The sequence below is a fragment of the Puma concolor genome, chromosome B3, assembly GCF_028749965.1.
Source record: "Puma concolor isolate L17-30 chromosome B3, mPumCon1.1.hap2, whole genome shotgun sequence".
NCBI classification, from domain to species: domain Eukaryota; kingdom Metazoa; phylum Chordata; class Mammalia; order Carnivora; family Felidae; genus Puma; species Puma concolor.
In genome coordinates this window covers 14,100,716-14,118,202 of record NC_141672.1, presented here as the reverse complement: position 1 = coordinate 14,118,202, position 17,487 = coordinate 14,100,716, and the positions used below count along the sequence as shown (strand labels likewise).

The 17,487-nt window shown below is 38.0% G+C and overlaps 1 protein-coding gene and 1 long non-coding RNA gene across 14 annotated transcripts in view; one reads left to right on the top strand and one right to left on the bottom strand.

The window, feature by feature from the left end:
- The window catches only part of RPS6KA5 (ribosomal protein S6 kinase A5), a 181,163-nt gene that overhangs the window by 79,317 nt on the left and 84,359 nt on the right, over positions 1 to 17,487 (bottom strand). For 11 of the 12 annotated variants that reach the window (XR_015252076.1, XR_015252077.1, XM_086709003.1 and 8 more), the window contains one exon: positions 574 to 689. The exons of the other annotated variant lie outside the window; for it this stretch is intronic. Coding sequence is in view for 9 of the 11 variants with exons in the window: in XM_086709003.1 (XP_086565129.1) it covers positions 574 to 689 (116 nt within the window). In the remaining 2 variants the exon portion in view is untranslated. The remainder of the gene's footprint in view (positions 1 to 573; positions 690 to 17,487) is intronic. 12 annotated transcript variants of the gene reach the window in all.
- On the top strand, positions 2,707 to 17,023 carry LOC147579761 (uncharacterized). 2 transcript variants are annotated; one of them, XR_015252080.1, is made up of 4 exons: positions 2,707 to 2,878; positions 12,343 to 12,528; positions 13,314 to 13,499; positions 16,877 to 17,023. It is a non-coding gene; the product is annotated as an uncharacterized LOC147579761 (long non-coding RNA). The 2 variants fall into 2 exon arrangements; XR_015252081.1 differs by having other exon boundaries at positions 2,745 to 2,878; positions 13,314 to 13,418.

Below are 17,487 nucleotides of genomic sequence, written 5' to 3'. Positions count from 1 at the left end.
AGTTCACGCTACATGGAGACAATGGAAGAGGAGGGACAGAGAGGGAACAAGAGGGGGGCCCCAGGGGCAAAACAAAGGCAAAGGCAGACCAGAGTGGGACAGCGGGGTAGCTGGGTAGTGTGGCAGGCGCTTCTTTCCAAAAACTCATATTCTCCAACTTAATCAGGAAATATACCCTGCAAACAAACAGGCAGAGTCTGCAACGGAGTAAGTCACAACTAAGCAAATATAGATTATGACTTGTGGTTTTATTTCAAAGGTTATTTTAAGAATGAAAAGCTTTTATTCTAATGGTACTTTGTAATAAGCATTAGGATTTTTCATAAACAAGAACCAAAGAACTGCTCACATTCTACCTTTTTAATCCGTATCACAGGAACTACCAAGAAAAAAAGATGATTTTTGAAAAAGGGAACTACAGAATTGAGAATACTGGCAACGGTGTGTAAGTGTGCTTTCACAATCTCCACAAAGACAATGACGTTTAAAACAGTAGCTCTTTAGCTCCAGCATTACCTCAGTTAAAATAGATTTTTTTTCAAGAAAAGAACTCTCAAAGACTGAGCATCTTACCTTGTGGAGATGTTCGAGGGCAAGCACAATCTCTCCAACATAGATCCGCACCTCGTGCTCTGTGAAACGCTCTCTTTGAGAAAGATGAGTAAAAAGTTCTCCACCATTTATATAATCTAAAAATGAAATATATTTTTTTCTTTCTTTGACTTGTATTCATAAACTTAAGGAAGTATTCCCTTTTAAACATTTTGGATTAACCACAAGGCACTGACTTTAATATATTATTTTTGTATAATTCTTTGTCTATAGTATATAGTTTCATCTAGAACATATTACTAAATACATATAGTAATACATTTCATAAGATAACGACTACCCTAAGCCACAATCAAATGAATGTGCATGGAGTATTGCCATTAAAACTATTACATGACATCTGTATATATTTAAATACATTTTTCCAAATGGCAGTGTATCAAAACCTCTGCCATCACCACATAATACTTAGCTTGCTGTGGAGTACCAAAACATCAACCATTGCAACTAAGATAAAAAAAGGAACAGAACAAAACAGAACACAAAAATCTCAGCTTTTCCTTTGTAATAGCTGCCAGTCACTATCTGAGCAGATTCCCTATTTTCTAGAATTTTCTATGTACCCTTTCAAAAACGCGTTTCAGGTAGCAGGTGGCCTTCTTATTGCTCTATGCAGCCCATAAGTAAAAGTGGCACAAGGTGGCTGAGTCAAACACCTGACACTGAAAGATTCCCATTTCCCTCTTAATTTGCCCCATTTATCCCAAGAATAATGAAATTAGAGACAAAAAAGGCTACAGTAAGAAATACATAAGAGAGCTGAATAATAATAATAATATAACATAATAATATATTATAATGTGATTTATAATTACTAATTATAAATATAATTATTATTAATATAGACAGTATAAATATAATTATATTTAATAATAATTACCATTATTATTTGTAAAAATTATTTGTAATTAGCTCTAATAAGACATTTATTGATAATCTGATAGTAGCTTCATCAGAAACTAACCACTGCTACCTGACCACACAACATCTACGTGTGAGAAACAACATATACCTAGAAAATAGTCACAGATGTAATTTAAAGCTTTCCTCCTAAAAATCTGAGAAGCATGCATCCCAAGTATATTCATTTATCAAGTTCAGCAAAATTTGAAAAAGGAACAAAGCAAAATCTTCACGAACTTGCAAATTTTTGTTTCATCTTGCCTGGTTAGCGTTAAATTCCAAAAAAGCAGATGCAACAGAATGAAAGAACTCTAATGGTTGTTTTGCAGTGTGTTTTACAAAGTGCATGCCAATAAAAAGCATTGCCCTTCTAAGGCTTCTGCATTTTGCTCAGAGGTTTTAATTATATCTTAACACAAAGCTAATTATTAAAAAGGTGTAAAGGAACACAGCATTCCTGCCAACAATGAATTTTTTCTACCTTTAAGTAGTTATTTACTTAAATCAAATACTGATGTTTATGCATACATGGTTTCCACACTTAGTCATGACACAGAAACAGACACCCACAGGTCAGCTGACCAACTGACAAACTCCTACCCATCCATCCTTGCATGTCCTATGCCATTTTCTCATCTTCAATAACCACTCCAGCAGTTGATCACTTCCTTTTTTATTAGCCACTGTGCTTACTAAAGACGTCTCCCACTGCAGTTATCTTACTGTATTGAAAATGTTTATTTGCACACTTGCCTTCTCTACTAAACTCTGAGCTTTCTACAAGTCTGGATCAATGTATTCATCTCTACAAACAGTACCCACATACAGGAAGCACTCCATAGATATATTAATTAAACACAGATTCTTTACAGTGGAATAAATATTAAATATACTCTGAAAAAAATCACTCTGAAACTCAAAGGCAAGTGTGTTGTAAAAAGAATCCAATATACTATCTTTAAGGGACCTCAATATAGGCCATAGGACCTGGGCTTTGTAACTCTCAGACTGGGATCAAACAGCGGTTTCACTGTGTCCTGCCTTGAGCAAATCAAGATTCTCTCAGCTGCAGTTTTTATCCATACAATGGAAATGGTTAACTACTGTGGATTATGGTTGCTTGGAACATAGAAAGTGGTTTATTTTCCATTTACTGGGGAGACAGAGAACAACTAATGGCAAACTTAAGAAAACAAACCTAAAATAGCATCAAGTAACCTACTTTCTACTTTTGGAATCGCCCAAGAGCCAAAGGTGAAGACCTGACTTTCATAAAATAAACATGTTTTATTTGTAGGTACATGGTTGCGTACTTTACAAAGTGAACAGCCAGCTCTACGCAGCGGTCCAGGTATCGACAGTGGTAAGTAGATACAGAAGCTGCCAAAGGGCTATAATGGCAGGAACTATGATACAACTGAAGTGTCCTTATGGGTTAAGTACTTGTGCTAATCAGTGGCTGGGATATGAGGTCAGTGAGAATTTCTATAATGTAAGCAGTTGGTACTCTCAGTCATTATAATTTTAGTTGTTCTGTTTAGTGTGTTGTGGTATCTCCTTATGGGTTTAATTTGCACTTTCCTGAATCATAATGATACTTAGTATCTTTCCATGGCTTATTGGACATTTAAAAAAATATTTACTTATTTTTGGGAGAGCACAAGTGGGGAAGGGCCACAGAGAGGAGGACAGAGGGTCAGAAGCCAGCTCTGCACTGATAGGCTGAAAGCAACGAGCTCGATGTGGGCTCAAACTTATAAGCCAGGAGATCATGACCTGAGCCAAAGTTGGACACTCAACCCACTGAGCCACCTGGGTGCCCCAGCTTATTGAACATTTTTATATCTTCTTTGGTGAAGTGTATTAAAGTGGGTTTTGTTTTGTTTGCCTCTTGATGTTTATATTTTTTTAAGTTTATTTTTGAGAGAGAGAGTGTGCAGGGGAGGGAAGGGGCACAGAGAGAGAGAGAGAGGGAATTTTCCAAGCAGGCTCCACGTTCTTAACACAGAGCCTAACACGGGCTCGATCCTGCAAACCGTGAGATCGTGACCTGAGCTGAAATCAAGAGTCAGACACATAACTGACTGAACCACCCAGGGGCCCCTGATTTTCTTTTCTTCATTTGAAATATAGTTCACATAGGAGCACCTGGGTGGCTCAGTTGATTGAGTGTCTGACTTTGGCTCAGGTCATGATCTCATGGCTTGCGGGTTCGAGCCTGATGTCGGGCTCTGTGCTGACAGCTCAGAGCCTGGAGCCTGCTTTGGATTCTGTGTCTCTGGCTCTCTCTGCCCCTCCCCACTCTCTCTCTCTCTCTCTCTCTCTCTCTCTCTCTCTCTCTCAAAAGTAAATAAACATTAAAAAAAACTGAAATATAAATCACATACCATGAAATTCGATAGTTTTTAGTATATTCAGTTATGCAACTATCAACACATTCAATTTTAAAACATCTCCATCACTCCATCCAATTTAAATTCCAATTTATCTTTTTTTTTCTTTAGTTGCTTGTGCTTTTGAAACCATATTTAAGAAACCATTGCCAACACCAAGGTTGCAAAGATTTACCCATTTTCCACTAAGAAATTTTTTCATTTTAGCTCTTACTTTTAATCTTTGAAACATTTGGAGTTAATCCACTCATGTTGAACAAAGCAGTGAAAGTGGATATTCTTGCCTTGCTCCTGATTTTAGGGGGAAAGAATGGCTCTTGATTTTGACGAAGTTCGCTATTCCTACCAAAAAGTAGCAGTAGGAATGTCTTTATCACAAAGGAGTGTTGACTTTTGTCAAATGTTTTTCTATGTCTACCATGATGATAATATGGTTTCTGTCCTTTATTTGACTAGTAAGGTATATTAATTGATTTTCACTTTTCCTTGCATTCCTGGGATAAATCCTACTTGGCCACAGTATACCTTCCTTTTAATATGGTGCTGGATTCAGTTTGATAGAATTTTGTTGAGGATTTTTGTGTCTTTATTCATAAGAGATATTGGTTTATAATTTTCTTGATTTATCTTGATATTTTTGTCTGGTTTTGGTGTTGAGGTAATACTGGCCTCAAAGAATTGGTTGGAAAGTGTTTCTTCCTCTTCTATATTTTGGACATTTGTGAAGACTGGCATTAATTCCTTCTTAAACGTTTGTCAGTATTCACTACGGAAGCTATATGGGTCTGGGCTTTTCATTGTGGTTAGTTTATTACGTTTTCTTCTTCAATTTACTTACTTGTTATAGGTCTATTCAGATGTTATATTTCCTCTAGTCAACTCTAATAGTTTGTGCCTTTCTAGGAATTTATTTCACCTAAATTGTCTAATTTTTGGCAGACAGTTGTTCACAGTTTTCCCTTATGACCCTTTTTAATTCTGTAGTTAGTAGTCCCTTCTTCTATTCCTAATTTTGCTGACTTGAGCCTTCTTCCTGTTTTACTTGGCCAATCTCACTACAGGTTTGTCAATGAATCATCATTTGGTTTCACTCATTTGCTTTACTGTTTGCACATTCTCTATTGGATTCATTTCTGCTCTAATCTTTATTATTTCCCTTGTATCTGCTTGCTTTGGTGTGAGTTAGCTCTTCTTTTTCCAGTGCCTTAAGGTGGAAGATAAAGTTACTGAATTGGGATCTTCTTAAAAAACATTTTTTTTTCTTCTTTTTCAATTCAGGCAATTACAACTATGAATTTCCCACTAAGCACTACTTTAGCTGCATCTCATAAGATGTGGTATGTCATGTCTTCATTCTCTCTCATCTCAAAGTATTTTCTGATTTCTCTTTAGAGTTGTTCTTTGACACACTGGTTACATAAGAGTAAATTGTTAAATTTCACAGTTGTGAATATCCCAAATTTCTTTTTGTTATTGATTTCTAACTTCATTCCATTGCAGTCAGAGAACATACTTTGTATAATTTTAAACTTTTTAAAATGTATTGAGGTGTTTTTAAAAAAAAGGTTTATTTAAGTAAAATTTACACCCAACGTGGGGCTCAAACTCACAACCCCAAGATCAAGAGTCAATGCTCTTTCAACTGAGCCAGCCAAGCACCCAGAGGTGTATTTATTTTTTTAGTGGCATACCATATGGCCTATCTTAAAAGAATGTTCCTTATCCACTTGGGAAAAATATGTACTCAGCTGTGTTTGTTCAGAGAGCTCTACAGATGTCTGTTATATCTAGGTGGTTTATCTTCTATTTCCTTGCTGCTCTTTTGCTTAATCTAAAGCATTATTGAAAGTGGAGTACTGTTGTTGAGTTGTTTATTTCTCCCTTCATTTCTATCAGTTTTACTTCATGTATTTTGGGTCTACATTGTTAGATGCATGTTTGTTTGTAATTGTTATGTCTTCCTGATGATTTGGCACTTTGATCATTATGAAGTGTCCCTTTTTAATCTGGAGTAACATTTTTTGTTTTTGAGTCTATTTTGTTTGATATTAGTAAGCCACTCCTGCTTTCTTGTAGTTGCTGTTTGTGTCATTTCTCCTTTTCCATCTTTATTCTTTAATCTATTTGTATCTTTGAACCTACACTGTATCTCCTATAAACAGCATAATGCTGATTCTTTTCTCCCCTTGTCTGACAACTTCTGCCTTTTGATTACATGGACTACTCCATTTACACTTAATGTTATTATTGATATTGTTGATGTCTGTCTGCTGTTCTACTTTTTTGTTTTCTATATATTTTTTCTCTATTCCTCTTTTACTCCTTTCTGTTTCACTAAGTGAATATTTTCTAATATAACATTTTAATTCCTTTAATGAATCTCACTTTTTATTAGTGGCTGTGCTATGGCTTATTATATGCACATTAACATCAAAAAAGCTTCAGATATATACCAACTTAATTTCAGTGACACACACAAACATTACTCCTGTAGAGCTCACGGCCTCTTCCTTTTTATGCTATATTGTTATACACAGTACAACTACATGTTACAAGCCAACAGAATATAACAATGATTACTTTACACAATTTTATGTCTTTCAGAGAAGCTGAGAGGAGAGCAAGTATATATTTATAATTTAGCATGTTAGCCTTATTTACATTTTTGGTTCTCTTCATTTTTTTTTCTCGTGGATTCAAGTTATGATCTGATTCCAACTCCCTACCCCCACCAGAAGCTTGTTTTTATTTATTTTTTCTTTATTTAATAACTGAGTATTCTAGTGAGGTCTGTTTTACCTGCAAGAAGTCTCTGCTGCTACTCCTCAGAGGACACAACCTTGGGCATTCAAAGAATGGTTTAGCAGGACCCTTTTTTTTTTTTTTTTTTTTACTTTCTTTAAGAACCTGATCTGTTAAGCTGTCTGACTCTTTCATATTATACCCAGTTGTTGAGCTCCACTAATTGCTGGCTGATTGATCTATTATTTTCAATTTATGCCCTGGGGCATAAGTTACTCCCCAGTCTGATCCAATAAATTCAGGCTCCTGTGTAGGGTTAGTTTCTGAGGCCAGTGTTTGAGATTTGTTCTGGCCCCAAAAGTGTTCTTCATCCTTGACTATTTCCCTGGTATGCTCATTCCAACAGTTTAGTGTGCTGCTCTAATGGAGCTACGAAGCCGCCTCTTAATTGCTTACCACCAAAGTCCCCATTTTCCCCCCTCATCCTTAGGCTTGAACTTCTACATACTCTGCTTCAAATAAGTTCTTTTAAGAACTTCAGAGTTCCGGGTTTATGCACTACTTCTCCCTCTGGGGAAATCTCTGATGCACTGCTCTGGGGCTGGGGGTGAGGACAGTGGCCCACTTCTCTCAGAGTGACACCCCTGCTTAATTAATAAGGTGCTACAAGAAGGCACTAGTCCCTGGCCTTCTCAGTTTGCCTCTACCAGCACAGAACCCTACAAATCAAGCAGGGCAAGAGCATCAGAGCTCCATATTCTCAACTTTCCAAGCCTAGAATAAAGCTTCTGCCCTAGGAGTGGGGGCTGGGTGGAGGAAAGGAGCTCCCAAACTCTCAGCCACAATTCTTTGCCAAGAATTTACCCTCTGTAGCAAGGAGCTGGGTGAATGAGAAATGCTTGGTGTCCTGAAATCTCCTGATGAGATATAGTATCTCTTAACTGGGAGCTGAGGGGAAGGGGACCCCAACTTCTTGGCTACCCCCACCCAAATGGAGTTTCGGTCATGCAGTGTGGGAGAGGGCAGAAGGTCATGGCTCAAGTGCCACCCACTTTTGCTGTTCTAACATTTAGATTTCCCTGAATAAATGTTTCTTCAACTGCTGTATGTATGCCCACCCACAGGCTAACCTCCAGAGATTTTAAATAACTTTTATTAGTTACAGTTGTTTCCCTGGAAAGCAGGTCCATGTAGCTCCTCACATGACCATTCTGGGAGCAAGCTCTCTTTGTTTACTTTTTAAAATAATTTAAAAGCATTCTTGTAGATTTTGGATACAAGTTCTTTGTCAAGTACATGTATGGAAAATATTATCTCTGAGTGAGTGGTTTGCTTTTAATTTTCTCAAAAGTGTCTCTTGATGAGCAGAAAATGTTTAATTTTTATTAGTTCAGTTTTCTCCTCCTCCTCCTTCCTCCTCCTCTTCTCATACTGCTTCCGTCTGCCTCCTCCTTTTGGTTACTGTTTTGAGGAGACTTTGCCTACACTAGTTATAAAGATATTCTCCTATGATTTCTTATAAATGCTTTATATGCCTTTTATGTTTAGGGTCTGTTTCAAACTAATACTTGTGTATGGAGCAAAGTAAGTGTTGAGATTCACTTTTTTCATTGTTCTAGCACCACTTACTTCTTTCCCCATTGAATTGCTTTGTCACATTTGTCAAAAATCAAAGGGCTATAGAAGTGTGGGTGTATTTCTGGGGTCCTGTTCTATTCCACTGATCTATATGTTTCATGCCATACTGCCTTGATTACTGTGACTTAATAGTCATTTTTAAATCAGATCATTTAAGCCTCCCATATTTGTTCTTCTTTAAGACTGAACGAGCTATTCTAGTTCCTTTGTTTTTGCATAGGAATTGGAGTCAGTTTGTCAGTCTCCACCAAAAACCCTGCTTGGATTGTGACTTTGACGGTTTTCCATCTATAGTTCAATTTAGGGAGAACTGGCATGTGAACAACATTGAGTGTTCCTACTCGTGAACATGGTACATCTCTCTATTAATCATGTTTTCTTTAATTTCTCTCAGCAATGTAGAATTTACAGAGTAAATTTATTCCCAAGTATTTTATGTTCAAAAAATTCCACTTTCCAGTTGTTTGATCCTACTATATAGAAATACACTTTTTTTTCATTTTATTTTGAAACAATCATAAATCTAAAGACAAGTCTTAAATATAGTCATAAAACTTTTTTCAGGAACCCATCTAAGTGATTTGTCAAGTTGACAACCCATCACTCAAGCACACTTTCATTTGTACGCCATACCACGACAAGATCATTTACAAAATCGGTATATTAACACAAATATATTGTTACCATCTAATACTCAATCCTAATGTCAAGTTTCCTCAGTTGTTCTCAAAGTATTACAGCAAAAGGTTCCAGTTTAGAATCAAATGTTCAGTTTAGTCACCCAATTTCTTCAGCTCGGAATAGTTCCTGTCTTCCCTTGACTTTCATAACCTTGACACTTGGAAGATTACAGGCTTCGTACTTTGCACACTGTCTCACAATCTGAATTTGTCTGATGTACCTGCATGATCATACTCAGGTGAGCATCACTAGAGGAAATCATGGAAGTCACACTGTTCTTGGTGCATCGTCTCAGGTAGGGCCTGATTTTGATTCATCCTAGTATCAATGATTTTCACTTTGATCTCTTGATTAAGGCAGTGTCTCCTTGGCTTCTCTACCGTAAAGTTACCTATTTCACTTTTGTAATTAGTAAGTAATTTTGGAGAAGTACTTTGAAACCATGTAATTATCCCAAATCCCATCATTCAATTTATTTATTTACATCTGAAGGGACTCAGGGGTTTAGTTTATTCAATGAGTTAAAATTCGCTACCACTGCTTATTTTTGATTCTGCAAGTGTGGTTCTTACTCTTATGGCCTGGCTCTTCTAGAATTTTGACAAAAGTCTTGTAGAGTTTACCAAGTCCCTATACCTTGGGAGGAATTTAACTCCAAACTGTCTCCCCGAAGGTGGGAGCTGCTGAAATCTTTATTGGGCTCTTTCAACCTTTCCAGCTTTTGTCTGGGCCACTTAGATGTTCACCCCATGCACTCACTGCTGGGAAGTCAGTCCACATACAGAGATTTCTGAACCACCTCACCTGTGGTTCCCTTCTTGGCAGGGTCCTTTGCCACAAAGGAAAAGGGTCCTTTGCAGCCATTGTGTTGGCCCCAAACTCCAACTTTTGACTCCTCAGCCTTGTAAGACTGCCACTTCTAGACTACATTTTGACCTCTTATTTTATATATCCTTGGAAAGAAGTATTTTTGGTATTTAAGAACCTAAGTCTTTAGTGTCAGAAAATCCAAAAATCCTAGTGATACCATTCATCAGCTGTGTGACTTTGAGCAAGTTGCTTAATCTCTTTGAATCTAAAACCATAATTATAAAAGGAGAACAATATATTTCCCTAGGGTTTGTTCATTTCATTCAACAGGCTTTGAGCCCTTATTATATAACAATTACTTTTCTAGATACTGCACCCATATGCCAAACTAAACAGGCAATAATTTTCCATCCTAGTGAAGCTTGCATTCCAGTGGGAAGAGAGAAACATAAGTAAACAAGATACTATGAATACGTTGGAAGATGATGATTGCTATGGAAAAAATAGCACAGCTAAAGGCAGATAGGGAATGCTAGGATAGAGCTGAGGACTGCATTTTAATAAGGGTGGTCGGTGTATGCCTCACCAAGGTGACTCTTGAACAAAGAATTTAAGAAAGTGAAGACATGAGCTAAGCAGATGTTGGGGGGACCCGATTCCTGGCAGAAGTAACAAATGCAAAGGCTTCAGGCGGGACAGCCTGGTGCACCTAACAATTAGGAAGGAAGCTAACATGGCTAGAACACAGTGAACAAGGAAAACGTAGCAGGGGAGCGAAGGTCACAGAAGTCACTTAGTTATGGGGGTGGGAGAGTTGTGCAAAGTCTTACAGACCATCACCGGGGCTGCTATGCATACCATGCACGGTACAATGTATTGTGATCTTCTGGAGCTGAGCTGGCCATTGGAAGGATCTCATCTTTCACTCTGAATGAGATGGGAAGCCTGTAGAGGATTCTGAGTAGAACAGTGAGGGAAGATAAGACTTGCGCTTTACTAGGATCAATGATTCTGGCTGCTGTGTTGAGAAGGGCAAGGGTAGAAATAAGGGGATCGCTTGCAATGAAGCAGGGTGAGAGAGGATGGTGGTTAGGAGGAAGGCGACTGCAGTGGTAGGGGTACAGATCCAGTCCCACCGGAGCACCTGAAGAGATGGAGTTGGGGAAGGCTGCTGGAAGAACAGGTTTGGAGAAGATGACCCAGAGTTCACTTCTGGGGATAAGGAATACACAGTGTCTAACAAACACTGAAAGCTCAATACAATGTAGTTACCATGATCCTCATCATCACCCTCAATTATTCAAAGACTGTTAAAGAGGTACAAAAGAGCCCTCTGGAACGTTTTGAGGGAGAGGAAGATAGACTTCTTATGGCTGGTTTTGGAGCAATGAAGAGCAGGCTCTGAAAGTGTTTCATGTAAATTCCTTGAAATTATGTGCAATTGTTTTCAAGCATACGTAAGCATCTGTGCATTCTTCTGAGAAGAGAGGGTCTACAGCTTTTATCAGATTCTCCAGGGAGTTGGAAGCCAAAAACAGTTTAAGGAACATGGCCCCTACAACAACATTGTAAATTTGAGTGGAAAAGTTCCTATCAAGTTCTATTTACAAACAAACCAATGAGTACTGGCTGCCAGCACATGGGAAACATCTGAAAATAGTGTCCTACAGGTCTCCAGCACCGCAAAGTTTATCATCACGGCACACACACCTGGTTCCGGCCTCTCCGGGGCACTGAGCTCACTTCTCACTGACTTCTACCCTTGCCTGGCATAGCTGTCCTGGGGATTATTTGTATTTAGGATTGGACTGGTGAGGTCCAGAGCTTTACAAAGTGAAATGGAGCAAGGGGTTTTCATTTTCAACAAGATCTCTGACTACTGAGGATGTGCTGGGACCGCATTCTGGTGTCTTTACATTGGTGTGTTTATCAAGAGATCTAGCAAATCTAATAGGGTAAAGTTGGGGCTTGCTTGCCCTAAGTAAAAACAATTTAGCCAGGCAGTGAGACAACAATAACACAAATTTAAAAGACCGTAGGGATATTGTTAAATATGAGCTGAATTATAAAATCTTGACTCTCTTGAAGGAGAATACTGGAATCAGGAAAGCAGGCAGATTCTGGGACAGAGTTAGCAATGGCATGGATATGGTCAGTGACATCACAAAAACCCAGGTCCTTACTGATATCTGGGAGGAAGATTCTTCTCAGCTTTATAAAGCAAGGAACCCCACTCTTCACCCCCATCCTTTCCAACTGAGCATAAATTATATTTCCTCCCATAAAAGACTTACTAAAAGCTCAGACTGAAAAAAGTCGCTGAGTGGAAACTAGAATTACCTCAGGTCTACTCTCCTTGGTCAGCTTTTGGCCCATGCCAACATGTCTACCCTGAGTAATAAGTTTCCTGTACAAATTATGGAGTCATTAGATTTCTAGAAATTAGATTTCTCAGGTTTCTGCCAATTTCTTTCACAACAAATTGCAAGCATGAAGTTTGGCGTTTTTTGGTGGTTTGTTTGTTTGAAGCCAATGCTGACTGTTTTTATTCTGTTTATGATAGGGAAACTGTCAGAAACAGCATGAGAATGCTCCATTTTTACTGATATTCCTGAATCTTCTTGCCTCTCTGGACATAAAGTGGACCAAGTGGTACTGACTCAGTGAAGGCTCTTGACTACTGCTGTTTGTATGGAAGCCGTATCTCTATAGCCTGTAAGTCAGGGAAGCAGGAAAGGGCGGCTGACAGGTAGGAATTCAGGCACATAAAACAGGGTTTTCACTGCTCTCCTTTAAAATTTATTATCTCAACACAGCTCGCTGCTTTTGAGACCAGACGAAGAAGTAATAACAACTACAGACATGGGGCGCCTTCTATGTGCCTGTTCCACTTAGATATGACAGTGAATCTGACCCTTATCAACAGTGCTCTTAGGTACTATTCTAATAGTATGATCCTCAGAGAAAATAGGTACTCCCTAGAGAATAGTGAGGCTAAACAAATATACAAAGTTGTATATCCTGTGAGTGGGAGGATAGGGATTATGAATATGGGCAGTCTAACTCCAAAGAGTGATTTTTTTATGCTGTATTAGAAATGTGCTTCACTTCCTCCAAATATGGTTTTACTGTTGCTTACTAACAGCAGCCTCATCGTGCAGCTGGTCTGGTTAATTACTGTCCAAAAAACTGCCTTAAGACCAACTGTTCTAAAAAAAAAAAGAAAATCAACTGTTTTGTCCTTCAAACATGTAAATGGCTTAGAGCCAATAATTCTATATATTTGGTCATAAAATTGTGCTATCTTACATGTTTTTCACAATTAAGTTTGACAAGTTTGGAGGGCTCATCTGAATGTCACAGTGCTCAAAAGTAGACATTCTTGGCGGGAGGGGGGGTTGCTACACAGAGGGGTTTTTTTTAACGGCCACAGTAAACAATGAGTTTCAATCTCTTCTAAGAATGTACCAAGCTAAAATTATCACTGACCCATTTATAGCACGTAATTTAAAAGAGTCAATTTATATCTTGCAGGAATGGACTGGGCTGTTTTCTCAAAAAAAAAAAAAAAAAATTACTTGGCCTTGCCTTCAGGAATACCTCCATCCTTGTGGAAGACTCCTTAATTTTTCCTAAGAGGTGATAACCTTAGCCCACCTGCCTGTTCAAGACGACGAATTGAATTTGGCAACACAGAAGAGCTACAGTCTAGGAGTCCAGGTTCTTTGTTGTTGTATTGTTGTTGAAGTAGGCTCCACACCCAACATGGGGCTAGAATTAACGACCCTGAGATCAAGAGTCCGATGTTCTACCAAGAGAGCCAGCCAGGCACCACTACAGTCTAGGTCCTTGTCAGAAATTAGAACCCCAAATTGTCAGCAGTCCAAATCTCATCAAATATTTGGTTGTGAGAAATAATACATACAAAGGACGATACATGTAATTGTATCTATACCTCTTTCTGGATATGCCATAATGGCTCTGGCCAAAGTCAGAACAGAAGTATAAACTTGAATAACACCATTTTGGACAAATTATACTCTAATCTTGTTCCTCAGGCTTACGTTATATGGAATATTGACACGAAATGTGGCATCATCTTTAGTCAAGAAAGGCTGGTGAAAACTGTCATTACATCTGGGCCCTATTCGAAAAGTTTTTCCTAGGTCATCCTGCCTTGCCTGTGGGCTTAATTTATTTATTTTTAAACTTATCTTGATATAATTTCAAACTTACAAAAAATATTTGCCAGAACAGTACAAGGAATCCCTACATAACCATGACGAAAATTCACCAACTGTTTACATTTTGCTTCATGTGCTTTAGTATTCTTTCGTGTTTTTATATATGTGCATACTCTTCCTGAGAATAAGTTGGAGACATCACGCTCCTACCCCTAAATCCTTCAGGGTGCACCTCCTAAGGAAAAAAAAAACCCCACCCTTTTCTATAACCACAGTACAATTGTCAAGATCAGAAACTTTATGATAAAAACACTATTATCTAATTTGCACTTTATTCAAGTCTTGTCATCCGTCCCACTAATACGCTCTCTAGCTACTTGTGTTTCTAGCCTAGGACCTAGTTTATGATCACACAATGCACTGGAGATCCTAGGTCTTTAGTCTGGACCCTCAGTCTTTCTTTCTTTCTTGATCTTGACATCTATGAAGAGGATAGTTCAGTTATCTCATAGACAAACCCTCAATTTCATTTTTTTTCCCCCAGATGTTTTCTCATGATCAGATGCAGGTTATGCATTCTTGGAAGGAATAGCAATGACATGATGTGACCGTTTCAGAAAATATCAGGAAGCATGTGATGCTAGTTCTCCCAATATTGGTGTTAATTTTGATCACATGATTAGTGTGGTGTTTGCCAGGTTTCTCCATAGTAGAGTTACTCTGTTTCCTTTTGTAATTAACTGGTAATTTATGGGGAGATGAATTGAGACTATGTAGAAATATCCTATTCCTCATCAAACCACTGTCTACCTACTTTGGATCCAATGATGATTTTCTAATTCCATTGCTCTTTCTCTTTGTTGGTTGGACGTACATTTTGTCTGGCTGGTCAAGTATAGATTAGTAGGACAGATTCATAGAGTTAGACTGCAGAGCTATAACATACTTACATATTAAATTTTTATTGCTGACAATATTTTATAAGCACTTTCCTCAGAAAGGCTTATAGCCACTCATACTCCCCACCAACAGTGAATGAATGCCTTAAAAAACAAAGTTCTCACCAACTCTTGATATTATTATTATGTTTAAAATTTTACCAAATATGATACGCATTTCCAAAAATTTCCAAGAAATTGTTAACGTGCAAAAGAAAGAAGAGAGGAAGAAAATCTGAGAGTGTGCAGCAGCTGGAACCTATTTTATAGTCCATACAATGCAAGACCTTAAATGATGCTTGTATAGACTGCTGGTTCCTTGAGTAAACTAAAAGAAACTTCTTATATGCAAATGATTACATTTTAAGGGGTTAATATAAAAAATATATAAAGAACTTACACAACTCAACACCAAAAAATCAATCTGATTAAAAAATAGACAAAAACCCCAAATAAACATTTTCCCAAAGACATCCAGATGGCCAACAGACACATGAAAAGATGCTCGACATCACTCCTCATCAGGGAAATACAAATCAAAACCACAGGTGAGGTATCATCTCATACCTGTGAGAATGGCTAGAATCAGAAAGACAAGAAATAACAAGTGTTGGTGAAGATGTAGAGGAAAAAAAAACCCTCATGCACTGTTGGTGGGAATGTAAACTGGTGCAACCACTGTGGGAAACAGTATGGAACTTCCTCAAAAAATTAAAAACAGAAGGCGCCTGGGTGGCTCAGTCTGTTAAGCATCTGACTCTTGATTTCTGCTCAGGTCATGATCATGAGATCAAGCCCCATATCAGGCTCTGCTCTGACAGGGCAGAACCTGCTTGGGATTCTCTCTTTCCTTCCCCTGCTCGCACATACTCTCTCTCTCTCTCTCTCTCAATATAAATAAACATTAAAAAAAAATTAGCAACAGGGGCACCTGGGTGGCTCAGACGGTTAAGCGTCTGACTTTGGCTCAGGTCATGATATTGTGGTTCACAAGTGTGAGCCCTGCATTGGGCTCCATGCTGACAGCTCAGAGCCTGGAGTTTCAGATTCTGTGTCTCCCTCCTCTCTGTCCCTCCCCCCTTGTAGACTGCCTCTCTCTCTCTCTCTCTCTCAAAAATAAATAAAACATTAAAAAAATTTTTTTTAATTAAAAACAGAAATACCATGTGATCCAGTAATTCCACTACTGGGTATTTACTCAAAGAAAATGAAAACACTAATTTGAAAAGATACATGTACCCCTATGTTTACTGCAGCATTATTTACAATAGCCAAGATATGGAAGCAAGCAACTTAAATGTTTACTGACAAATGGATAAGGAAGATATGGGGTGTGTGTACACACACACACACACACACACACACACACACACACACACACACACTGGAATATTACAGAGCCATTAAAAAGAATGAGATTTTGCCACCTGCAACAAGAATGGACCCAGAGGGTATTTTGGTAAATGAAGTAGGTCGGAATGAGAAAGACAAACACCATAAGACTTCACTCATATGTGGAATCTAGGAAACAAAAAAATGAGTAAGCAAACAAAAGCATAATCAGACTTATAAATGCAGAGCACAAACTAATGGTTGCCAGTGGGAAGGGGGTGGGGAGATGGGCAAAATGGGTCAACAAGCTTCCAGTTATGGAATGAGTAAGTCACAGGAATAAAAAGCACAGCACAGGGAAGACAGTCCATGGTATTTTAATAGTGTTGTAAGGGGACGGATGGTAACCACACTTGTGGTGAGGTAGCATAACGTATAGAGAAGATGAAACACTATGTCGTACACCTGAAACCAGTGTAATATTGTGTGTCAACTACATGCAAATTTTTAAAAAAATATTTTAAAAGGCAGAAGTTTGTAAAAAAAAATCACAATAAAGCCAACTTAAGATAATAATAATTATACCTCTGGGCGCTCTGGGTGGCTGAGTTGGTTAAGCGTCTGACTCTTGGTTTCTGCTCAGGTCCTGATCTCATGGTTTTGTGAGTTTGAGCCCCGCATCGAGTTCTGCACAGTTTGGAGTCTGCTTGGGATTCTCTCTCTCCTTCTCTCTCTCTGCCCCTCCCCATTTGTGCTGTCTCTGTCTCTCTCAAAATAAATAAATAAAAACTTAAAAAAAATTGTATCTCAATTCTTTTGTATTTGCTAAATGGGTCTTTTTATGTTTAATGGCTCATATTCTCTATCTGTAAAACGTGAATATAAATAATTCCAACTCCCACATAAGATTGTCATGAGGATTCAATGAGCTACCAAGAGTTAAACTTGGGCCATATAATAAGCATGCATTGCACAGTGTTTATTGACTACTGTTATTGTTTATAGAGATCAATTACAATTTATAGGATTGAAAAATAATGCCCATTTTACTTGTAATGATTTAGAAATAAAATTCAAATTCATGGTGTCCTGACATCTACTTTCTCAACGTAAGCATAATTTCAAGGCTTATAAATGTTTAACATATATTACCATCAAGTACTACTAGGGTATAATTAGTTTTAGTCAGTATTAAGCTAAAGAGAAATGTTCTTATAGAATTGGTATTTTAGTGCAATCAAGTTTTAAAGTTGC